The sequence below is a fragment of the Sphaeramia orbicularis genome, chromosome 4, assembly GCF_902148855.1.
Source record: "Sphaeramia orbicularis chromosome 4, fSphaOr1.1, whole genome shotgun sequence".
In the NCBI taxonomy this organism is placed as follows: Eukaryota; Metazoa; Chordata; class Actinopteri; order Kurtiformes; family Apogonidae; genus Sphaeramia; species Sphaeramia orbicularis.
Genome location: NC_043960.1, coordinates 56,318,466 through 56,345,392, shown reverse-complemented (window position 1 = coordinate 56,345,392; position 26,927 = coordinate 56,318,466). Strand labels below are relative to the sequence as shown.

Sequence of the window (26,927 nt, the reverse complement as noted above, 5' to 3'; positions counted from 1 at the left end):
ATTCAATAAAAAACAAAAAAGCTTGTACTTTGCTGATGTTTCCTGGGTCTTAGGAGGTTAAACTGTAATGTCTGTAAAACATAATTTAAATTTTAACACAGGAACATTTTGTGATATATCATTAGATCCTGTTGTGATCAAACAAAATGTTTAGTATTTGTGCATATTTCTGGTGTAATTCAATTCTTCAAGGAAATAATCATTTTATAAAAAGAAACAAACAAAAAATTGCCTTTTGAATAGTATCATGATATATTGTGATATATCGTATTGTGATCCTAGTATTGTGATTGTATCGTCTGGCCAGTTTCTTGCCATACACAGCCCTATTTATGACCAACTCATGCAGAAAACTAAAACATTTCAAAGGGTTCACATACTTCTTCTTGCCACTGTATTTTTTTAAGTGAAGAATCAAATGTCAAGAACTGCTAAGTCCTGGAAAACAAAAGCCCCATACCCTAAAATAGACCCCTCAGTATGATACTTACATCAGGTCAGATTTTAGATGACTCAATATGCAGCCAGAGGCACTCTGATGGCAAACATCAGAGAGGTGACACCCATCAACTGTTCCCTTATAGGGGTTTTTAATGACTTTAAAATGTGTCCACAGCAGCTTTCAGAAGGCCATGGGTGATGGGGAACGGTGCCTTTCAGAAAAGACAATATTCTGTGGGTAAAAACTGTGAGAAATGGATATTTATTTCCTCCTGCCACCATCTGTTTGCCACTAAGACAGCAGCAAAGGAAAGGACCACAACAGGCTTTCTTTTCAGGGTTCTGTAGCAAAAAAAAACAAAAAAAAAACTGGACAGAGTCACCATTGCCTGTTCCTCACAGTGCAGTGGGAGTAGCGATCTAAAACTCCATTTAGGTTCCTGTTTACCTAAGAGATGAGCCCCAAAACACAGTCATTCAACCGCTCACCCCTTTATCTGGTCATGAATATTCCCATAATCCTCTGGCCTCTGTCCCAGAGGCCCCTTCTTTAATATGCCGGGTGTTTTGTGGGGTTGCAGTGGGTGGAGGGATTCTCGGCCATTCATAGAAAAGAAGGGGGGGGGGGTGCCTTTACCCACCCCAATCCTCTCTTTCAAGGCCTTTTCTCGGCTGATCTCCACATGAAATGATATCTCATTCACTCTCACTCTGTAGTCTTCTAAGCCTGCTCGGGCCCAAGCGCTGGCAGAAGGAGAGCGGAGCCAAAAAGCCTTTAATTGACCTGTAATTAGACTGAAACTGCACGGCCATGTTGGACAAGCCACCAAAAAAAAAAAAAAAGAAAAAGAAAACTGAGAAGAAGTGGAGGAGAGAGAAAAGTGAGAAGGAGAGGAATGAGCAGAGAGGTTGGGGAATTACTGAGAAGCTTAAAAAAGTCTTAGCCACACGTCTTCACAAAATGTGAGACAGATGCATTAAATAAAGGTGGGACATTATGAAAAAAGTAGCAACAGAAAGATTTCAGCAGATGAAGTTTGGTGCCAAGGTTGAGTCAACTTTAGCTTCTGAAAGGCTCTGATAACAGAAGAGCTCAGAGCAGTCACAACCTGTCAGTATTCATTTTCTATAATAGATTAGATATGATATATGATAGATCACAGGTGTCAAACATGTGGCCCAGGGGCCAAAACCGACCTGCCAAAGGTTCCAATCCGGCCCGCGAGGTGAATTCACAAAGTGCAAAATGCAAAAATTACCCTGAAGACATTAACAGTCAAGGGCATCAAACTCAAAAATAATAGCATAACCTAAAAATAATGACTCCAAATTTTCTTCTTGGTTTAATGTGAGAAAAATAATATGACATCATGCCTCTAAATAATGGCAACACCAATTTTTTCTCTTTGATTTATTGCAAAGAACATTAAATTGTGATATCCTTTAGCAATAAAATGTCAATAACCTGACCAAATATGAACAACCTGAAATACCTAAACAAAAATAAGTGTAATTTTAACAATATTCTGCCTGTTTTGTGTCTTGGTAGATCTGATCTGCAATGCACATGTAGAAATCATAAGTTGAGGCATAATATTAATCAAATTGTACTTATTTTTCTTCACAAATTTCAGTTTTTTCCAGTTATTCACATCTTTTTTGTTTTGGATAGAAATGGTTTCATCATTTAATGTTATTTTTTGCACTAAAAAATTTAGAGTTGTCATTACTTACAGGCTATTATGCTATTATTTGACTGGTCCGGCCCGCTGGAGGTCAAACTGGGCTGAATATGGCCCCTGAAAGAAAATGAGTTTGATACCCCTGTGATAGATAGATTTGACATTTCCTCCACTGAAAGCTGATATGTTCATGTAACAAACAGAAAAGCCTTTCTCGTCAGCATTCCACTGGATTTATCAGTAAATCTAAATAGTCAGACACTGTAAAGAACTGACTATGGGAGACGCCCCAACGCCATGTCAGTGACAGAGCAATGAATCAGTTTGAGCACTCAAAAGTGTTATCTAGAAAACAGATTCCCTGAACAACCTGGGGGAAGATATAAGGGGGTCTGGGTCTGAACAGGTCAGAGCCTGGGGTCAGACAGAGGGCAGACTAAATAAAAACACCTAAACACAGGAACGTAAATCCTTTGACAGTGCCAGGTGAGGAGCGTCACTGGGCCTTGCAGTGGAAGGCCGTTGTTGGGCCTTTGAAGAGCAGGGTTGTAAAGATGAAGAGTATGGAGATAGTGGATTCCCCTCTGGGCCTGATGGATTCAACCACTAGAACAAACCATCTATTGTCTCTACACATTTTCATGGTCTGTGTGGTTATTAGAAGGTATGCGTTTCCTTTTGTCTTTAAGATTTACATGTCTAAATTTTCAGAAAAAATACAGTTTCAGTTAAAAACGTTTCTAATTTAGGAAAAAGAAAATGAGTCTGAAACACATTGTTGCCACCACTTACCAGAATTCAAGTCCATACTTTTTCGTGATGAGCACATTGGACATTTCATTTAAATGCGTCATTCCACTTTTTAAGCACATGCATGAAATGACAAAACTGAGACACTTGTACTTTACTGCAGTATTTCCATTTTGAGCAGCTTCATGCTTATTGACTAAACTCCACAGATCCTGTAGCTTTTATTTCTGTGCATTTGTCTGACGGGCTTTGGGTATATTTTAGATGTGTTCACTGTAAAAAGCCTCTGTCACAAAGTTGATCTGTTTTTCTCAGCTCATGAACAACTGAATTTTTTGAGGCTGTTTGGAGTCTCAAAAATCACATATGATGATCTTAGAGCAAGGTGTCAAACTCATTTTAGATCAGGGGCCACATTCAGCTAAATTTGATCTGAAGTGGGCCAAACTGGTAAAATAATAACATAATAATAAATAAATAATGTCAACTCCAATCTTTTCTCTATGTTTTAGGGTAAAAGAAGTAAATTTACTTTACGAAAAGGTTTACATCTACAAATAATCCTTTCAAAAGATGTGAATAACATGAACAAACTGAAAAAAATAAGTGTAATTTTAACACTATTCTGTCTCAGTTTGTCATTTACACATGTACATTATAACTTACAAATACACAAAACATTTAACAGGCAGAATATTGTTTAAATTACACTTATTTCTCTTAAAAAATGTCAGGTTGTTCATATTTGTTCAGGTTATTCACATTTTTTGTGAAATTATACTTTGTTTTAGTGTAAATACATGAAAATATTTACATTTTGAAAGAGAAAAATTTGGAGTTGTCATTATTTATATGTTATTATGATAGTATTTTACTGGTCCTGCCCACTGGAGATTGAATTGGTCTGAATGTGGAACTTGAACTAAAAGGATTGTTAACATTTTAGTGTAATTTTTGCATTTCACAAAGTCATCCCAAGGGCCAGACTGGACCCTTTGGAGGGCCGGATTTGGTCCCCGGGGCCACATGTTTGACACCTGTGTCTTAGAGAATATGATGCATTGGTGTAAATTAAACTAGAAAACAGAGTATCGCATAGTTCAACTGAGCTCAACCTTAAATGTTTACAGTAGGAAACATAAACATGAATACAGAGGTACGGGGGGTCAAACTCATTTTAGTTCAGGGGCCAAATCTGATCTGAACTGGACCGGACCTGTCAAATACTAACATAATGATATATAAATAATGTCAACTAAAAACTTTTCTCTATGTTTTAGACTGAAAAAAGTGAAATTACACAATGAAAATGTTTACATCTACAAACTATCCTTTAAAACAATGTGAATGACATGAACAAACTGAAATTTGTTAAGAAAAAAAGGTGCAATTTTAACAATATTCTGCTTCAGTTTATCATTTACACATGTATATTATAACTTACAAATCACAGTGGATCTATAAATAAACAACACATCTAATAAAATTCGTCATCACATACTTCTCTTAAGACATTTCAGGTTTTTCATATTTGTTCAGGTGAATCACATTTTTTGAGAAATGGTAGTTTGTTTTAGTGTTGATACAGTAAAATTGCATGAAAATGTTAATAGGTTTTATTTATAGGTTATTATGAATGTATTTTACAGATTGAATGAATACAGGTCTGAATGTGGAAGCTGAACTAAAATGATTGATAATATTTTAACCCTTCAAGACCCAAATGTCCACCTTTAACCCTTAAAGACCCAAACGTCCACCTTTAATCTATAAACCATCTACAGATCTAAACTGTTTAATACCTGTTGATCCACTAATCCTATCAATCCATGTCAATAATTGGTGTAAACAGTTCTTCATCTTTTCATGGTCATCAGATATGACCATATTTGGAAGTTCAGCGGCTCGGTAGTTACCGTGGAAATACCGTCATCTTCTCCAACATTGATTCCCCAGTAAAACCCATGGAGTTGGATCAATGACAGTGGATGGACACACTGGGTTTATGTTCAGTTAATGACAAATTGGACTGAAAAAGACACTGCTTATTCAGTTTGATCTGTTTCTGATATAATAACCATCATCTTTAATCTGAGCTTTTATGAACATCTACATGATCAGTCAATTAAATATAAGCAAATATTTGATTTTTACCAAAAATTTGCAAAATACAGAGGATGATATTACAATAAATGGTGATAAATCACTTTAAAAAGGTTAAATAGAGAGAAAATTCATTTGGGAACTGACACAAAAGTTCATACTGGGTCTTCATGGGTTCATGTAATTTTTGCATTTCAAATTCATCCCATGGGCCAGACTGGACCCTTTGACGGGCCGGATTTGCACCCCAGGCCGCATGTTTGACACCCCTGCAGTAGTATAACGAATCCAGAATCTCCCATATAATAGTCAAACACAGACAGGACCGTTGTGCTGTGCTGTCTCTTTCATTTTTCAGCTCCATTTTGTGAGAATTCTTACTGTATATGCTTTCACATAGGTCAGGGGTGTCAAACTCATTTTAGTTCAGGGGCCACATTCAGCTAAATTTCATCTGAAGTGGGCCGAACTAGTAAAATAATAACATATATACATAACATATATAAATAATGTCAACACCAAACTTTTCTCGATGTTTCAGAGCTAAGAAAGTTAATTTACATAACGAAAAGGTTTACATCTACAAACTATCCTTTCAAACAATGGGAATAACTTGAAAAAACTGAAAAAGTAAGTGTAATTTTAACAATATTCCGCTTTAGTTTATCATTTACACATGTACATTACATCACAGTGGATCTACAAACACACAAAACATTTAATAACAGACAGAATATTGTTAAAATTGAACTTACTTCTCATAAGACATTTCAGGTTGTTCATATTTGTTCAGGTTATTCACTTTTTTTGTGAAATTATACTTTGTTTAATGTAAATACATGAAAATATTTAGATTTTGAAAGAGAAAATTTGGAGTTGTCATTATTTATATGTTATTATGATAGTATTTTACTGGTCCTGCCCACTTCAGATTGAAGTCTGAATGTGGAACTTGAACTAAAAGGATTGTTATTATCAGTGTAATTTTTGCATTTCACATATTCATCCCAAGGGCCGGACTGGACTCTTTGGTGGGCCGGATTTGGCCCCTGGGCCGCGTGTTTGACACCTGTGACTTAGGTAAAGGTTTAAGCACAGAACTTTGCATCACCTCCCTCCAAACACCTATCCTTTAAGTACAGCACAAACTAAGAGACAACAAGTCTACCTGCTGTAAATCACAGTAAACCATCAGGGAGTCAGGAGTGGGATGGTTTCTGAGATTCACCTTTCACACTCAAATACAGCCCTGTGCTGAGGCTAAGTGGCAATCAATCTTGTGTATCCACATGGGCCTTGGACTGTGAGGCTGTCAGATGTGGTTGAAGCAGATATCCGGTCATAATCCCTCAGAGGAACTCCTGTGTGCTGCTTCAGCCACAGGTGTGTGGATAAGGTTAACTGCTGATGGAACCTTCAGGAATCACATGAAAGGAAACATGCCCGCTAACACGTTTACAAACCCACAGAGGGACCAGGACGTACCAGACCAACCTTCTTCTTCTAATGTGGCTCAAATAGAACATCTCTTTTTAACACACAGTCCACTGATAACCCAGTACAGAGTGTAAAAATACAAATCAGAGTGTTGTCTGTGTGTTCTCACTGTTGCCGTCAGGTGAAAACATGTCTCCAGCTGCTTTGGACCACCACGTCCATATAACATCCAAGTGACAGCACATGCACCTGGAATTCCTTTAAGCCTCTACATAAAGCATTTGAAGGCCTGGGGTGAGCGCACTGCAGCTCTTTCACTCAAAATAATGAACTGGATAAGATCGCAGGGGGGAACTCTGTCTGGTCAAAGTATGAAGTATCAGTTAGAGATGGATGAATTCACCAGTTTGAATGTTCAACTGACACTGAGAGCACGTTTTACAAAGTTCTGGCATCGGCAAGGCTTGGTACTGATGGTGTGTCTTATGACTATAAGACAAATATTACACAAATATTATCATGGAATTAATAATACTGACTATAAGAAATCTGGGGGGGGTATACTTGAGCTACTGTTTTTCCTCAGGTGTGACATTCAGGTTCACTTTTTTTTTTTTTACATATTTATTTATCTTTTATTAGTGAAGACTGAAGTTACACCGAACATTTGAATATTGAATTTCAGAGGCATTAAGCATGTCCCATTCTTCCCACCCCCTCACCCTCCCACTCCTGGTACTACATGACATACTTAATGATAGTAATAAAAAATAGCAAAGTACTCATAAAACAAACAGGTAAATAAAACAAATAAATAAAACAAAAGAAAAGAAAACAAAAGCCTAATAGTAGACAAATCTGCTTATTCAGGTTCACATTTTTGATTAATTACTTTAAGGTTAATGTTCAATGATTCAGATGGACTTTTTATGCATCTATTACCTCGACTTACACGTTCAGTTCAACAGTTATTTTGTTTCCAATGAAATTAAATAATTTGGTTAATTTCAGAACTATCCCACTGTCTTTTTACACAAAAATGCAATGTGCGTAAAATCTATATTATAATACTGGAAGGTCTCAGAGCGTCTGTCTGTCTGTGCATCGGTGCGGTTCTGAGAAATGTAAACGTTTTTTAACTAGTGCATTTGGTTCCTACAGGTGAAGAATAATCCCATCTCCACATGCAATATCCTTTGTCTTTAAAATTCACGTTTTTAAAGTCAGGAGGAACTGATTTAATTCAAGTTGGGTCACGTCTCCTCCAACACATTTGGGTCAGTTTGTCCAGTAGATTTAGCGTTAACGCACCATGAACAAAAGGTCAGGTGATTTGGAAGTGACAGGCAGCAGAACCAACCCATAAAGATGGAAGATCATACACAGCACGTTGGCCCTCTGGATGGAAATATGAGGACAAAAAAAACAAGACGGTCACATCTTGTCTATCTGTGCGGTTCTGACAAATTCAAACATTTTTAACTGCCCATTGAATACAATATCCAAATCTACTGCATTTTCTTCCAATTAGGGAAAAGTCTTTTGGGATAAATTTGGGGGAGGGATAATCATTTAGGATATTTTTCATATCTTGGTGTATTTAAGTTCCCATAGGGAAATGTGTCCCCACAGCTAGAGGATCTGATTTATCCATGGGATTTAAGCTAGTGTGTATATAAAAATACCATCCTTACAAAGCTATCTGCTCACATACAGTAAACTGAGTGTGCATTGGAGTCCTGAATATGAAGTTAACGTTCCTTAGTTTCTGTAGTTTATCAAATCGGATCATTTTATATTAAACGTCTTCAAATATTAGATCTACGTATTTAGTCGTATGCGGTTCAGGTTTGCTTCAAAGGCTCCAGCTTAAACATAGTCTATGGATTCAATAAGACGTGTATGGTTTTCCTATTACCCTCATCTGTTGTGGCACCCAGATGTAAGCTCTTTGGTGTTCGAGCGTGTTCATGCATGTGAGAGTGCAGGATCGGTGGGAATGGGTCCCCAGTGGCCACACGGTGATGCAAACATGGGAACAGAAGCCCCACTGCACTTCCCTTTCCATAATACATCATCTGCACTTTCCCATGTTCCCACACTCATTCTATACGGAAAGAAATGGCTTCATATCCAAATACTGGGTTTATTTCCATAGCACCACTTTCTTGAACACCTCTTGATTGGCTGTCCTTTAAACACTTAATACCTTCCCTTAAAAGTCAGTGGTGTTCAGCTTAGTTGGATGCATTTACACAGAATGAACCACATGTGATCATAATGCATTCTTACATCTGCTTAGGATTTCCTTTGCAGTTTCTGACTTGAACACCAGGACAAATTTACAAAGTGTGAAGGGAAATAAAAAGAGAAAATGGGGAATGCAAAAACAAGGGAGAGGAAAGAGGCCACAACTTTGTCAATGGAGGCAGATGGAGTTTGGGAATCTTTATGGACTATGGTGGTCAACAAGGCATGAGCCAACAATGAGAGAGAGAAAAATGTTAAAGTATAAGGGGGACCAAAGGTAGATGACGAAGGCTCAGTTATGATGATGATGATGTTGGAGAAGGAAATGGGCAAAAAAGAGGTAAAAACAGTAGAGTGTAACAGCACAAAGAGGGAGATGTCACATACTTTTAACATCAGTCACGCTGCTTATCTGATAATCTGTCTGCTCAGGAGAGACCGATAAAGTTGGACACCGGAGATGGTAAAAGTAATATGAAACACATATGAAACAGATGAGGAAAACAGCAGAAGACGAGCTGCAGCCATGTCAGTGATATGGCAAATATAGATCTAGTGTGTGTGTGTGTGTATGTGTGTGTGTGTGTGTGTTTGTGTGTACTTGGTGCACACACACATAAATGGATCATTTCGCTGTTACTGCTGGCCAGAGGTTTCCTCCTCTGTGAAAAAATACCACCTCGGACTGTGTCATCCCACAGTCTGTCAGAGTTTTAACACTAACTAGTGCCTGTTGACGTAAAAAACATGATGCTTGTGGTCACACAGAACGTGAATGGGACTTACAGGAAAAGAAAGAGGTGAGTAAGGTGAGACGAGACATTTAAAACAAGTGAGATCAGTAAATAATGTCATATAAGAGGGTTACATCAGCCAATCTGCTCCCAAACAATACTGACAACTGCTGGACATTTCACAGTCCAACTGGGACGAGTCAAAGCCCAGATAATGGAGGAAACTCCCTGTGAATATCCTGACACTGTTTGGTCTCTATGGGACAGTTAGTGATGCAGCCATATGGAAAAACATCACCTCTATGTACACATGGAACATAGGGCTGGGTAATGTACCAAATGTCAAATCATCATTTATTTACAATCTGTGTAAAACTTAAGAGTTGTAGTTTCAAATTATTTAATTAAATAAATAAAACGATTTTAAAGAGAAAACAACGTATACCAAGAAAAAAAAAAGCATACCTGTGGCCCTGATTTGACACTTTTTTGCTCTTTTGTGGTTCATTTCCGGCATAAGCACAAACTGAGTTCTTATTAAACATGATGACATAAATGATGACAGTTTAGGGGGATTTTAAAATCTCCTCTAACATTTGACAAATCAAGAGACAAGACTTCCAAAACTATTAGAATATTAAAGTTTGGTAAAACAGCAAAACACTGAAACAAGCTGGAAGTACTTTAATGCAAATGTCAACAAAATAAACCCTAATATGAAGAAAACTGCATCATGCCTCACAATATATAAATATATCACAACAACACCTGTTGTCAATGTCCAAAACATAGACAGGTGATTGGATCCAATTAAACAACAAACTAAATGACAGCTGGCTTCTTTACTATTACATTCTGTATTATATTAAAACACTGAAATTATGTATCTAGATACAAATTAACTGCATTTGTTCCATTTCATATTTGTGAAGAAAATGTACGCTAGAATTCAAAAACCTAAAACCACAGGCCATGTCTTTAGTTTATTTATCTGTGGCAGGTTTGAAATGTAAACTTGTCATCCTACAAAACATTTTTAAATGTGTCATTCCCTTCAAAATCCAAACTTTATACTTTGGGTGTTTACCACAAGAGTGGGGAAGAAAGACAAATAAATAATTAATGTGCTGCTGATTGGCAGTAAAAAAAACAGTGACTAGGAAAAGGTTAAGTCAATGAAAAGCCACCCCTGTCAGCATGGACGGACATAACAATAGGCATTTACAAAATGGAGACAATAACTGCATTGGTTCATCATAGTCTGGAACTATTTACTTCAATTGTAAAAATGGGTTTAATATATGATGATCCAGAGGCTTGATTTTATCGTATGGGTGGAGTCAAGGGAAGGTTAACATTGGTCAAACAAATTAAATTACCATAATCTACACCAAACTTATATTTTTGGGTAGGTAATTACTTAGATTTTCAAGAAAATGTATTTTTAAATGAGAGAAAAAAAAATGTGAGCAGTTTTGTGAGTGTAAATGTTTGTAAAGTGACCCAGTTTAGTGCCGTCATCTGGGTTCATTTTATAAACTCTATAAATAAACTAAATGTATTCCAAATACACTGATATTCAACTATTACATTATTTATGTCATATTCTAACACAGTGTTTAAAATTAATACATACATATATATCTATGCAAAATACATTTGAATATAATGTTAATATTATTTGTATGTTGTAAATACATGTATATGATATTAATAATTGAAATAAAAAATGTTTAATTTAATATTTACAGTTGTTGTCCATCTGTGATGCTGCCATTTGTCTAAACTCTTTCTATTTCGGTTTGATCAAATATTTTTTTCCTCTATAACCAGTTATTGAGTTGTAAATAGAGAGTTTAAGGTTTACACTGAATACACTTGAGGATGAAAATGTCAGAGGAGCTTCACTTTGGAGAACTCTGGAATTCTTGCAAAACATAGACGTTAATTTTTTGTCCATCTGTGACGCAGTAGTTTTGGATATTGTTCATTTAAAATATTTGAGACTAATGTTGCCCTTTGAGTCTGTTTAAGATGGTATTTAGACCTTTACAATGATGTGGAATATTGGTCTGAAACTGGCCTGGTCATAAAGTTATGAATCCACAGTAGTGGCCGGTCCCTTGACCCCGCCCATCTGTAACATGAACGATCACAGCTACGTGATCACTCCCAACATTTAGAGTTCAAGACCTGCTTTTTTTCCTATTTGTTTGTTTTATGTTCTTCTTCTATACTTTATTTCAACTGTTCCTTCCACTGATGGTTGAGAAACGGATTTATTAGAGACACAGACTTAGAGTTACACATGTAAATATAAATGACTGAAACAATGTGCGTGTGAATATCTGTATGTGCCTAAGATGTACATGTACATGGAACTTCATAAAAAGCAATAAATAAATAGTTACAAAAAAAAGAAAATGATTAAACTTGTTGACATTGAATTGATCTCATTTCCAGAGGGCAGTGTCATTAAAATGTTAATGTGCATGAACAGAGCAGGAGTAGACAGTGCCTCCATGTAATCACACACTGTGCTAATCGCTGCCTGTTCTCTTGAATGCAGGAGTATACACAACAGCCTACAGATGGTACGTCATCCGTTACAGCAGCACCGTACAGAGGGACCATTGCTACCTCAGCCCAGTCTAATTGCTCTGAAGGAAGTTGCTCTAAAGACAAGAGATGAAAGGAAATGAACGTGAGCATGAGGCTCAGAGGGCATTCCACCGAGCAAGGTCCAGACAGCCACGGCCTGATTGTGTTCTGCTCCCACACAAACACTAAGGACGAGGAGAAAGTGTCAGCGTGTCCAAACGTGGCAAACACTTCACACACCCTCACTGTTCTAGGACAATGTTCTGTTGACAACTTTAATTCCCCTTCATCCTACACTAGCCTCAGCAAAAAAAAAAAAAACTGCACAATTTAGCAGAAAGGCTTCAATTGGACAGAAGTGAACAGTAAAACAGAAGGAGGTGTTGACTGCAAAAAGATATTTAGAAAAAGTTAGATGTTTTATTAAACAAATCTTCATACCACTCATCTTTACCTCCACCAAAGAACGGTAGAGGTTATGTTCTGGGAGTTTGTTTGTCTGTCTGTTAGCAAGATAACTCAAAAAGTTATTGATGGACTTTGGATGAAAAATTTTTCAGGAAATGTAGATACAGGAAAAGGAACAAAAGGGCGGGGGGGGGGGGGGGCTGATCTGCCTTGGCGGAGGTCTGCGCTCTCCAAGTGCTTTTTCTAGTTCACAAAATTTTATCTAAACATTATATTTAGTGATCACTTCAGAAACAAGAATCTTAACTCCCTTCTCAAGACTGTTCAGTGGAACGTAGAAAATCTGTCCTGTGCTAGACTTTAGGTGTAGGCAGGAGCTAAACATGTGATGACAGCTTTAATACACTGACTGCTGTTTAGATTCTGTCAGATATTCAGATCCTCTACTGCTTCACTCTGTCCGGTTTCATCTTCACATTCTATCTCTGAGATTTGGACTAAGAGCAGAAGCTGTAGAAGGACGGACTCACCTCAGCAGTTAAACAGATCTGATGGCCTCCATGACACATCACAGTGCTGTAGTAATTCATGCACAGGGCAGCCTTAAGTAAGTATTGAGTAGGGGTTGTGTATTGGAAAGAATCTGGCGATATGATACAAATCACAACACTAGGATCACGATACAATATATCGCGATAATATCATGATACTGTTAAACAAACGTTTGGCTTGTTTTCTTTTTTTAAAATGATCATTTTGCTTGAAGAATTGAATTACACCAGAAATCTGCACAAATACTAAACACATATTTATTTGATCAGAACAGGATCTAATGCTGCATCACAAAATTTTCCTGTGTTCAACTTAAATTATGTTTTACAGACATTACAGTTTTAAGATACTGTTCAAAGTTCATATCTATTAGTTCAGAACTAACATCAGAACAGTATTTTTTGTGTGAAACCAACAAAGGAACTAACATTATTTAATAAGAGCGTTTAATAATAATACATACAATATAAACAAAAAAGAAAAACTGCATATCTGCATTGGATAAATACCTAAAACTAGAAGCACTCGGAGAGCGCAGACCTACGCCAAGGCTGATCAGTGGCCCCCCCCCGTGGGCCCCCCAACCCCGACACCACCAAAATTTAATCATTTCTTCCTTATCCCATTTCCAACAAACCTGAAAATTTCATCCAAATCTGTCCATAACTTTTTGAGATATGTTGCACACTAACGGACAGACAAACAAACAAAAAAAACAAACAAACAAACAAACACTGGCAAAAAACATAACCTCCTTGGCGGAGGTACATATCGATACAGTACTTTTGAGTATCGATACAGTACTTTTGAGTACAGTACTGTGAAATGAAATATCGCAATATATTGCAGAACCGATATTTTTTTATACCCCTAGTATTGAGTACTATACATGTTCATACTTTTCAGTAGTACACCATTTCTTTATACATATATATATAGATATCTATATATATATATATATATATATATATATAGATATATACATATATATATATACAAGATATAATATATATATAGATATATATATATATATATATATATATATATATATGTAAATGGAATATTAAATGGAATTCTTCATTTTCCAACATTTCCCTGTGGTCTCCATAAACTGTAAATGCTCTGCTTGGGTCTGAATTCTTCATTCATTCAACTCCACAGGTCCATCTTCAACCCTATTTCTGAGTAATGACACCAGAAAGGTGGTTTGGAGCGCTGGCCCCTTTAAATGCACATGAGCCACTTCAGGCCCCGCCCCCCTCCAGGTGTCGGCTGTGCTGCTCTGTCCTGTTCAACCAACAACTGGACAATTTGAGGTAATGGGCTTCAAGTTTGGACATATTTCAGTCTGGACTAGAACAGCTGCTGCTGGCAAACCAATTATGGATAAATACTGGAGAAATGTTGGGTCTGAAGTCTGGACCTGATATGCGCAAATGTGGAGATGGAACTAATTATAGACGCAATTAATAAGGAATTCAAACAGGCTGTAGAAATCCACGGATTTTTGTCCAAATGAATATACAGATATTTTTGCAGCAGCTGGAGGGTTAAAATTCAAATTGTATGAACTATAACTATGAACTAGGGTCCAAATACACAAAGAAATGAAACACAGACTGAGAAAACGGGTTTAGATAAATATGAACCCTTTAAGTGTTGACTGTGTAGGGTCTCATTTGCCCAGGTCATGGTTCTTCTTGGTAGTTCTTCTAGGTTCAACTGGACTGGTCTGAAGTATATTCTCACTTTCTGAAATAATGAAGTTTAGGTCTCATCACCATCAAAATGAAAATAAATGTAATAAGTGTATGTAATGAATCTACAGATAAAGATGTATTTCACTTTTTGAATTGAATTACTGAAAAACACCTGTACAGATCCTACGTACAGAACAGCTGTACATATTAAAGCTCAATGAGGCAAGATAAGTGCAGTATGCACAGCTCAGTATTTGTTAATTTATTGCATGTTGTGCATCATTGCAATACTGAACAAAGCTATTGCACATTATATAGTAGACTTTCCTCATATTATTCAGGGCTAACTATCACACCATCTACTGCAATAACAGGTTGCCGCTGAAGATACAAAAAAAAACACCCTTGTAAAAAAGTTTAAATATCAAGACAGCTTCAGTGAGTTTCAGTAACAGAATGTCTTGGTGATGTCCCTCCTCACTGGGTGCACATGGAACAAAGTGGGCCTGACAATGTTATTCAGGGTGTGTATTGGCAAGAATATGGCGATACGATACAAATCATAATACTAGGATCACAATACGATACATCATAATACATCACGATACTATTAAAAAGGCAATTTTTTGTTTGTTTCTTTTTTAAATGAATATTTCCTTGAAGAATTGAATTACACCAGAAATATGCACAAATACTAAACACGTTTATTTGATCAAAACAGGATCTAATGCTGTATCACAAAATTCTCCTGTGTTAAAACTTAAATTATGTTTTAGAGACATTAAAGATTCAGATCCTGTTCAAATTTTCATATTCTATTAGTTCAGAACTAACATCAGAACATTATTTTGTTCAATCCAACAAAGGAACTAACATTATTTAATAAGAGTGTTGAATAATAATAAAATGTAAACAAGAAAGAAAAACAAAAGTGAACCTCCACAATATCTGCATTTGAATAAATACCTAAAATATTGATACAGTTGATATAGTATTGTGAAATGAAGTATCGCAATATATTGCAGGACCAATATTTTCTTACACCCCTAATTATTACATAAGCCTACGTATCACAATCATATTTACAGGTGTGTCATAATCACCTAATTTACCAGTACAAACACAGTGTATGAAACAATGACAAATATTTTGTTTATGATATTATATTTCCACATTATAGTATAGTATAGTCTCCATATAGTGTCATTTTGAATGCATATCTATACCTTTAAATGTTTCTTCTTAATAAGGTGTGTGCATTCAAATTAAAAAAATTAAACTAGTTTATACTTACACTACAGTGGTGGCCTAAAATAAACAGAATAGGCAACAATAATGCTAATTACAATTATTTTTGTGAGAATTGTAAAACTAGGGGTGGGAATCTCAGGGTACCTCACAATATGATACATGGCTCACGATCACGATAATATCTCGAAATGGCAATACTGCAATTAATGATATATTTTTCTTAATAACCTACGATATATCCGTGTCTTTATAGGGGTGAAACAAATGCTGCGTTTCCACTGCGTGATACTGGCTCGACTTGACTTGGCTCAGCCTTTTTTGCGTTTCCATTATGAAAAAGGACCTGGAATCTGGTACCCGGTACTAGTTTTCTGGTATCACCTCCGCCAAGGTTCCAAGTGATACTAAACCGTGACGTATAACACTGCAGACCACTGATTGGTCAGACAGTTTTCTCTGTGACCCGCCATTTTACAAAAAACAGATGCAGAAGTGGACAGTAAATATAACGGTAAGTTAATCCACATGATAACAGCTCAAAACTACACCATGGTCGGTCGAGGAGATTCAGTCTTTGGTGGCCGACGTAAAAATTCAGACGAGACAACACACAACGAGCGAGTTTTCAGCAACTCTCTGAGCAGACGACACGGAAATAATGCGCCACATCACTTTGACGTCCAGGTACTGCACAGTCAGTAGCATCCTATAATGGAAACGGTCCCTAGGAATACCGAGTCGAGCTGAGCTGAGTCGAGCTGGTTCCACGTAGTGGAAACGCGGCAAAAAACAACACAAAATAATTAGTGTCCATAGTTTATTTTGCATCATAATTTACCCCGAGTCCAAACAGTAATCGAGTAAAACCACTGACAGTGTTTTAGTTCAACAGAAGTGGAAACAGGATGTTTGTATGTGTCGGACAAACACTGACACGATTTAAACTGAAAACACCATCTCATTTCTCTCATGTAAATGTTTGTTTTGTCACCATGTATCGTATTGTGGTGCGACAGTTCATACATACTGTGAAGTCCCTCCATTTTTGTCCCATCCACACTAGAAAAGACAAGTCAGTTCACAGTTTGGATTTAAACGATGCAAACAGTTCATCTGTCAGTTTAACTTCACCGCCCCAGTCCAACAGATTAGAGCCACTGTTTGTTTTTTCTTCCTCTGTGAATTTGGCCCTATTTTCAGCCACTGGTGTGAGGAGCGCCCCCTGGAGGACATGTACAATGGTGACTGGACTCACCAAGTTTATAGCGGCTTATATTTGAAGAGTAATTTTTTAAAAAGTTATGCGCAGGAGCGCATCAATAATCCATCATAAGATTAAATATTGCGATAGTTTGCCGTATTTTGTCACACTCATGTGTAAAACCACTAGTTTCAAGACCATCTGGTAGTAAACAAAGAAAGACATGATGCAATCAGAACAAAAAAAAGAGAATTCAAAGCATGAGCAGACTAGGGGAGTAAGAAATATTGGTTCTGTAATATATTGCAATATTTCATTTCACAATACTGTATCGATATTAAAAAGTAATGTATTGATATTTTTAGGTATTTATTCAAATGCAGATATTGTGGAGGTTTATTTTTGTTTTTTGTTTTTGTTTATATTTATTTATTATTATTTAACACTTATCAAATAATGTTCTTTGTTGGGACCTGCACAAAATAATTTCTGATGTTAGTTCTGAACTAATAGAATATGAAAATTTGAACAGGATCTGAAACTGTAACGTCTGTTAAAACTAATTTTAAATTTTAAACACAGGAAAATTTGGTGATATAGCATTAGATCTTGTTCTGATCAAATAAAAATGTGTTTAGTATTTGTGCATATATCTGGTGTAATTCAATTCTTCACGGAAATAATTGTTTAAAAAAAAGAAACAAACAAAAAATTGCCTTTTAATAGTATCATGTATATTGTGATACATCATATCATGATCCTAGTGTTGTGATTGTACTGTATTGCCACATTCTTGCCAATACACACCCCTAGAGCAGACTGACATCAAACAGTTCTGTGTTTTAATCACTATTTAAGATTATATATATCTGTATTAGTCAGCTTCACAAAACAAAATTTAAAAGGTTTAGACGGTCTGTTATCAGATCCTGTCACTGCCAGCTTTTTCCCCTTCTTACTTTCTCTCCTTTTTTCTATCCATACACTGAGGTTCCACAGGATCTCCTTGGGGACTTGATTGGTCAATAAGGGTTGTTAAGTGGTACTTTTAAGTTACTATATGAACGTACCCCAGTAAACCATGTCTGTGATACTGAAAACACTGGACTGAACCAGAAGTCACCTCATTAACTGGAGGGGATGTGGGAATTTCAAAGTCCAGCAGTCAGGACCACTAGGAAAGTTTGTGTGTATCAGTGTGTGGGGTCAAGCTTTGGAATGGGTTGAGGGTAGACCTCAACACAGGGTCCAAACATTCAAAATTCAAAAAAATGTGCAAAGAAATGTTTTTTCACAATATCTGGCTCAAGGAAGGGTTGTGAACATTATCTAATTGTCAGGTTGTTATATTATATGGTGTGTGTGTATAAACATGGGGGTGCAGATGTGTGTTGGTGTATGGCTGTAGAGACAATGGTGTGTGTGTATGTATATGTGTGTATGACTGTATGGGTGTACAGGTTTATAGGGGGTGTGTTTCTGGATAATCCAATCTTATGCTGTATATCAAGTGATTAAGCACTAAACAGTCTGAGGACTGGATCAGGGGGTAGACCTGGATAAGCAGTGGCTTCTTCCTACTCCCTTTCAGGCATAACAGTTGTGCTTTTTTCTAATATTTGATTTTTATTTGTGTATTGTTTATTATTATAATTTTTTTTTCTTTCCATATGTTTTGTATTATGTCTGTGTCTGAAAGGAACTAAACTAAACTGACCTAAACTAAATTAACACTTTAATTCTGCTTTATGATACAGGACTGATTCCATCACAAGAGAAGTCAAATCAAAAAGGGGCGTGTGTGGTGGTGTGTGTGTGGTGTGTGTTTTCTCTCAGGGCGATGTCTCCGTCTTAGTCAACTGAACATGACCTAGACATACATGTGCACAGGCAGATTGAAATGGACAAACCCTTCAAAGACCTCCATCAGGATGATACGACGACTGTGTTAACAGTGGAAACAACAGGGACTGTGTGCGTGTGTCATTTTAAATAGACATTAAACACCAGAAAATCCACCGTGTGAGGATGTTCTATATTTGTCAGTACTCATACACACCAATTCCACTTCTCTTACACAAGGTATTTTCAGTTTGATACTGATGTGAAGACAGGACAGTGGGTGTGTGTGCACATCATGCCTTTCCAGTGTGCCTCTGTGGTGACTGGAACTATGATTATGTGTGTGGGAACTGGCAGCATGCCTCTCAGGCTGGTTTCTGAATACAGACTTTGCTTGGCAAGCAGAGCTGAACAAACCCAAGTTGTAGACGACTGGAACCTGAATGTCTCGCTATTATTAGGAAGCTCAGCCAAAAGAAAGGTAAAAATGAGCAGATATGTGGGATCCACCCCCAAGAAAAATCTGATTACAGCACAGATGAAGAACACTGCATCAGGCGAGAACCTACTGTAGACAATACTTTGCACAATACAAGCAACGAGGCTTTTTGAGCCACACGAAGAGGAACATTCTTGTACATTTTCCAAATGTGGTAAGCAAAGCAAAACCATAATTGCACAGCCACGTTTCCCACAGATTATAGTAGGCAGGGGATGGGGTTATGGGGTCCCTTCTCTGCACAGAGGGTCGCCCTTTTCAATCCAGTACAAGCAAAGAAAATCTGTGCAAGAAAATGTCGTGTGGAAGATTCCCAACTGTTGCTGTCCAACATGTTTCCAGGTGATCAACATACACGTCCTGTGGCTACATCAAATTCATTTGTGAGAACAGGAAAACGGTGTGGTAGCACTACCATTGGCACAGCCTAGAAAGAAACTAAAGTGAAAAACTAAAGAGGGAGTTAATGATATGTGGGATAGACTTCCTTCAACCGAGTGAAGGCCCGTGAATTCAACTGAAATTCTTTTTTATGTTCTTCAAAAAATTTTAATTTGAAGGTGTGGGATTAAATAAATTATACTTCCTCCCACTCCTTTTCGAATGTGCAAATGAAGTCATTACACGGTATATGTATAAGTTTTTTTGTTGATGGTTTTTATTTTATTTGTTTGTTTATTTTTATCCATGACTTCTTACTACCTGTTTTATTTATACGGACTAAGTGAGGTTACTTTGTCGTGTTGCATATTCGAAGTGAACTAAATAAAAACATTTTTAAAAAGATAACTATATATGTTTTACTAATGATTGCTGATCACTGTTAAATGATTTTATTCTCATCTTTGTTCTCTTTAACTATTTTGCTTTGTGTTTTTTCCTCACTTTTCTGCTTCTTTGCAGCCTAGAAGTGTGTTCTAGCAAATAAGGAACTGATCTCATTGTTCTCTTGGTAAAATAAAGATTAAAGTAACATCAAAGTAAAATGTACTTGAACCAGTGTCAAAGAAAGTCTATCTTCCATCTTTCAGGATTAACACAAGGACAACAAAGCCACAGTGATGGTGACAACTGAAAACACAACAGCATTCTAAAGCCAAACCATAAACCATCTCCTAAGATTCTGTGAAAGAGAGCAACAGCTAAGTTTAGCCCATGTTTTAGGGCATAAGGACATTTGTTGAATCAGCAGGGTTGTGTTAAGGAGATAAACTAGTGCTCTATTTATATTTGATCACATATATTATATATATATATTATATATAATATATACACACACACACCTCAAAAGCACCCAATGTGCCATTAAAATAGATATCTGAGTATATAAACAGATTATTAAACCTTAAGAGTATGTGATATGGGGACATGCAGTACATGGGGTAAATCAGAATGGATTTAACCAGAAATGTATATGGGAAAGTTTGGAATCCAACACCTTGTGAAACTGGTACATCTGAGTCCACAGCATTGTAAAATATGCTAACATTGCTGCTTACTGAATGAAAAACTGCAGAGTGCAGCACAAAAAGAAGGCAAAAAATCTTTTAAAGATATTTTTAGGTGATGAAATGATTCTCAGATGCTGAATACTGAACATAATCTGCCTGGAACACTGTTTCTTTGCGCACTATTGCCACCTACTGACAATGTACAGACATCATAACATTGCAATCACTCATCATTAAAAAACAGAATATTTCCTAAAAAGAGAAAATAAAATATATTTCACTGGATCCACTGTGTGAATCTGGTGGTTTGCTGTGCTACCTTTAATGGTCCTTAACTAGGATGCTCATGTAAATTATTGTTGTTAATAATTGTGTATCTTACTGAGATCCTCGGCCAGCTGGACCCGACGGCCGGTTATGAGCTGGGTCTTCTTCTCCGTGTCTTCCCCAAAGTCATCCAGCACCTCCTTCACATTTTTTTCTAACCGCCGCACTGAAAAGTAATAAATTAAAAGTAGTAATTAGGTCAATCAAACCAAGGAAGCTTAAACATTCAAATTTAATTCCCAACAATGCTCTGGACTTTCCTCTACACATTTTACTATGATTTTAATCAATGAAGTGGAAAATTATTTCTTGTCACAATATCTTTTTAACATATTGGATGGAGGATGCCAATTGATTATTGATGATAACTGGTTATAGATCTTGGTAAAGTGACTAACTGGGGACTTAAATCGATGGATGATTTTATAGTTATGTGTAATTAACCTTATAAACATATTCACATCCACGTGTCTCTTTAAAAAATACCTTTCATGGACTCCATAAAGAGCCCGCTACATGTTACTGTACGTCTCCAACTCTTACCCTCAGTATTGGTGAGCTGCTGCCGTAGAGTGTTGGCTGTGATAACCAGCATCCTCTGGATCCTCCAGAAAAGTACGACATCATTGCACTCTAACTGCAAGAGGCAAACGTGCAGCACAGTGTTTTTACCATTTGACCTTTAGAACTAAGAAGAATGTTCAGCTAATGATAAGTAGTCGTCTCTTCTTACCTCAGAGTCAACAAAGTGCCTCTGGTAGTAGTAGAAACCCCTCTTGCAGAGGTTACAGTGGGCCAGGGCCTTCTGCAGGAAGTGTCGGCGGTAGAGCTGATGCCATGTGTCCTTGATCTGTGTAAATACGAAGGCCATTAGTTCACAGGTGAAAGAATTAGTGGAAATTAACCCTTTCATGCATAGTAGTCACTACAGTGGACAGTTATTCTCCAGCAGTTTTCTTATATATTCATGGATTTGGTTATTTTAGTTCCATATCAGCCAACACAGTAGACACTTGTGCATTATCACAAACAATGTAATTCATACCATTACTGCAACTTTATGTTCTTGATAAACCTGATCTGCAGTAACATGTTTGAGTGTAAATCAATTGCTAGTTATTATTAGACTGTAATTAACAGTTTTCTTAAACAAAAAGTTTTTTTAGTATATTATCTCCATGAAGTGAGAAATAGTTAGTGTTAGAGTATGTTAAAATGTGAGAAAACATCAGATTAGCTGCATTAAAAATGTTTTTATTTCATAGTTTTCACACAGTTTATCACGTTCTGATATTGCGTTTTAAATACATGTTTCTTTGCTTCAAAAATTAAATGCATGGTGCCCAGCTGAGTGGACATTTTTGTAACTCCATGAAAAATAGGTTCACAAAAAAAAATTCAATTGCATTGTTGTTTTCATGTATGAAGAGGAATTTTTTTCTGTCTTGTTTTGGTTGTTGGGAGTCCGATGTTTGTTTCCTGTGTTGAAAAACATTGTCTTCAATTGAACAAATATTGTATATTTTCCTTCACACCAGAAAAATCAATAAATATATTTGATTTAAAAAGAGGAATAAAAACACTCAGGACAAAAATCTCGACTAAGGTTGTCATTATTCGTGCATGAAAGGGTTAAAGACACAATTTGTATGTTGCAAATATATATAAAAATGGAGAAGCTATGACGTCTTCAGCATCATTTGTTAATAATGGATTCGATTTCTATAGCGCTTTTATTATTGATCCATTACCCTTCACTCTGGTGGTGGTATTGGGCTCTGTAAATAAACTGAATTAAACTACCTTTGCACCCACAGCTGCCCTGGGGCAGGCTGACTCCAAACAGCCCCTCCCACCACCACCAAACATTCACATACATACACCAGTGAGTGACACTGGGGGCAAGGCGGGTGACGTGTCTTGCCCAAGGACAGAACCGCACATGATTAGGACAGAGTGGGATCGAACCGCCAACCGTTCGGTTCTTGGATGACCCTCTACGTCCTGAGCCACGGACGCCCTCTGCTGTGCCAATAAACAAAGTTCTGTTCGTGCAAAACTTATAAGACAAAGGTGTGTTGATCTCACCAGCACAGGGTCGACTTCTACCCCTCGGCCCTCCAGGTTCTTCCGTACCGTGGTGACCTCATCATTGGCCAAATATGCAGTGTGGTCATCATGTAGTTTTAGCAATCGCTCCAGCTCTGATTTGGTTTCATTTCGTATGTGCTACAATGTTAAACAACAGTGATTAAGCATTATTCTCATGACAGTCACTGACAAGGATCTAATACATTACACATCTCTATTAAGTTCTGTCCATGGCCTGACAACACCAGTTTAGAATGTTTAGTGCAGTGCAAACTCATTTGGTGTTGCCGGTGACTGTTGAGCAGGTGATTGACTCTAGAGCTGCAGTGCAAAGTTAGATTTGGAAAGGTGTAGATAAGCATTTGGAATAGTTTCCCTAACAGAGTGCAACTTCAGAGAAGGAGAATATAACAGCAAACAATGTGATTTAGTCAGGTTTGGAAAGTCCGTCTACTGCCAAGTGCAGCATAAACTGAATGCTGGGAAAAGCTTGTTTTCCCTTTCTTGCATTTACCTCATTTCCAATAACAGTGTTCTGATGTTCTATGACAAAGGCGTTGGACAGTGGAATATTGACGTATTTTAGTGACTGAAATGGTTATTGTTGTCTCTGCAGCCCTTCCTTCCTCTGTGCTGCCACAACACAAACAAGAAGGAGCCAGAACTCTGCTGCGAGACTTCTGACCCGCACCAACAGGAGAGCACACATCACACCTCTTCCTAAATCTCTCCATTGGCTCCCTGTTCTGTAGTCGTTTTCATTTTTAAATTCTGGTGCTGACTTTCCGTGCTTTACATGGCCAGGCCCCAGCATACATTACTGCCCTGATCCAGCCCTACAGCTGGGCTCGCCGCCTGAGGTCCTCAGGGCAGCACCTGCTGATGGTCCCTCACACCTGTTTTAGTACAAGAGGTGACAGGTCTTTTAAAGCTGTGGCGACGCGGTCTCTGGAATGATCTCCCCCTATACCTGGACTCTGTAGACTTTTAAACAACATCTGAAGACACTCCTGTTCAAACAGGCATTCAAATTCCTAACTGACTCAGGGCTGCTACAAAGTGATTGCCACTTAATGTATTTATCACATTTTAACTGTATTTTAATTGTCTTTTTAAATGGTATTTTTTACTGTATTTTAACTGTATTTTGCACTGTAAAGAATTTGGTGACTCTCTGTCTGTGAAAAGTGTTCTATAAATAAAATTTACTTACTTACTACTGCCATTTCCTGACAGAAAAGTGTCAAACCTAGTCTTTGCTCATCAGATTGCAGTAAACATGTTGTTGCCTGTGTGTTAGTAGAATCTCTCAGCCTTCATCTCACATGTCTATGTTCAGTCTGGCACTGAACTACTGTCTGCGGACTGCATCCATCATTACTGAAATGAACTGCATCTGTTCATGAATTTGTGTTTGTCAGTAGATCATCCACAGCACTGGACAATCACTGCTGTTTTTTCTAGATTCTGGATTTCTGTAAAGTCAGAAAAGGACAATGAACCCTTCCATTTTTACTGTGTTATCTGCCATCCAACTATGAAGACGGCTCAGGCTCCTCCCCAGGGTCTGAAACCAATATTTTCCATCCAGTCATTGTTGTGACGCACTGAGTGTCTTGGTTCATGTTCTTGTTTCCATGTCTTTATACTTTGTATTTTATAAATCAGGACAATTATTGGCTCATTCGTTCCTTCATTTTCCGTAACACTGAGTCCTCCACAGGGTTGTGGAGGCGCCTGCCTCAGCCTGAATGTGTCACCAGTTCATCACAGGGTTGACGTATACACACAGCCATTCACAGTTCTGAGTGATTTAGAATTGACCAGTTAACCCATTAAGGTACATGTCTTGGATGATGGGAGGAGGTCGGGAGTACAGGACAGACCCATGCACACATGGGCCCAACATCCAAACTCCACTCAGAAAGGATCAGCAACCAGCTGGAATTGAACCCAGGACTTCCTTGCTGTGAGGCCACAGTGTTAAACTGTGCTGCTCCATTAAGCTAATTAATTATGTTTTATTATATTAATTATTTTGTTCAGGCCATTTTGAAGATTAATTGCTATTAATATGCCTAAATATCATTAAGAAAGAAGATTAAAATAAGTAATGATAGAATATGAAAAACTTTTTAAATCAAAATCAAATCAAATTTTATTTATATAGCGCCAAATCATAGCAAAAGTTATCTCATGACACTTTACATATAGAGTTGGTCAAAGCCAGACTCTAAGCCAATTTACAGAAACCCAACAGAATCCCCCAGGAGCAAACACTTGTGACTGGTGACAGTGGTGAGGAAAAACTTCCCTTTAACAGGCAGAAACCTTGAGCAGAAACCTTTAAGGTCCAGTCTGTTAAAATGACAGAAAGTGAGAAAGCCTACAGCAGTGTCTGCTCTAACCTGATCTGGGGTGCGGTTCGTCCAGTTTAGCCACCTCTGCTTCCAGTCTGGACCCACCATGTCTTTGATTACTGACTCCGCTGCGAGGAAAGAGAACAGGGGAAAAGGACCATCTTACCAAAGACAGTAACTTCCCATTATCTTCATTGCCAAATGATCTATAAGACTTTTTTTTTTTTTTTTACAGTTTTCACATTGTTAAAATCTGTGTCTCATGGCTGTCTGCTGTCTCAGGAAACCGTACTGTCTTTGAGGCGGGATTGCAAGGTTTCCTCCATGAACTGATCGCTGCATCCCACTGAGGTTTGTCTGTGATGGAGCTGTCCTCTAGAGCATTGTGCTGGATTACTCTCTGACAGGGACAGAAGTAAACCACATGAGGTGCAAAGCCATTCAAAAGAGTTAGACAACCATGAAACACATACATCTGTTTTAAAGCAGTGATATTTTGCTTTTTAAATGGAATTCTTCAATTTCCAACATTTCCCTGTGGTCTCCATAAACTGTAAATGCTCTGCTTGGGTCTGAATCTTCATTCATTCAACTCCACAGGTCCATCTTCAACCCTATTTCTGAGTAATGACACCAGAAAGGTGGTTTGGAGCGCTGGCCTTTTAAATGCACATGAGCCACTCAGGCCCCACCTCCTCCAGGTTGTCGGCTGTGCTGCTCTGTCCCATTCAACCAATAACTGAACATTTTAGATAATGGGCTCCAAGTTTGGTCATATTTTCAGTATGGACTACAACAGCTGCTGCTGACAAACAATTATGTCGAACTGGAGAAATGTTGGTCTGAAGTCTGGACCTTATACAGTTGTGTGCAAATGTGGAGACAGAACTAGTTATAAAACGTAACAAATTCAGCAGGAATTCAAACGGGTTGTAGAAATCCACTGGATTTTTGCCAGAATGAATATAAAGATAGTTTTGGCAGCAGCTGGAGGGTTCAAATACAAACTGTACGCACTATTAGGGTCCAAATACGCAATAAATGAACCACAGACTAAGAAAAGTGGGTTTAGACAAATATGAGCCCTTTAAAGAACTGATGGATACATGACATGCCGTTCAAGCATTTGTCCTCAACCACCCAAAGCAAAACAACATGATCCTTAAAGGTGAGTGATGTGCCTTGTGCCACAACTTTTTGGAAACAACTGTTGCATGTTCTGTCCACATTGTCAGGACTGGTAGAGT

General features: G+C 37.5%; 1 protein-coding gene across 1 annotated transcript in view; it reads right to left on the bottom strand.

The window, feature by feature from the left end:
* Nucleotides 1-26,927, bottom strand: part of opa1 (OPA1 mitochondrial dynamin like GTPase) — a 72,069-nt gene that overhangs the window by 9,311 nt on the left and 35,831 nt on the right. Inside the window, 7 exon segments of the mRNA XM_030132603.1 lie at nt 21,285-21,395; nt 21,773-21,866; nt 21,963-22,079; nt 23,318-23,458; nt 25,729-25,808; nt 25,973-26,011; nt 26,014-26,080. Of these exon segments, the coding sequence (XP_029988463.1) occupies nt 21,285-21,395; nt 21,773-21,866; nt 21,963-22,079; nt 23,318-23,458; nt 25,729-25,808; nt 25,973-26,011; nt 26,014-26,080 (649 nt within the window).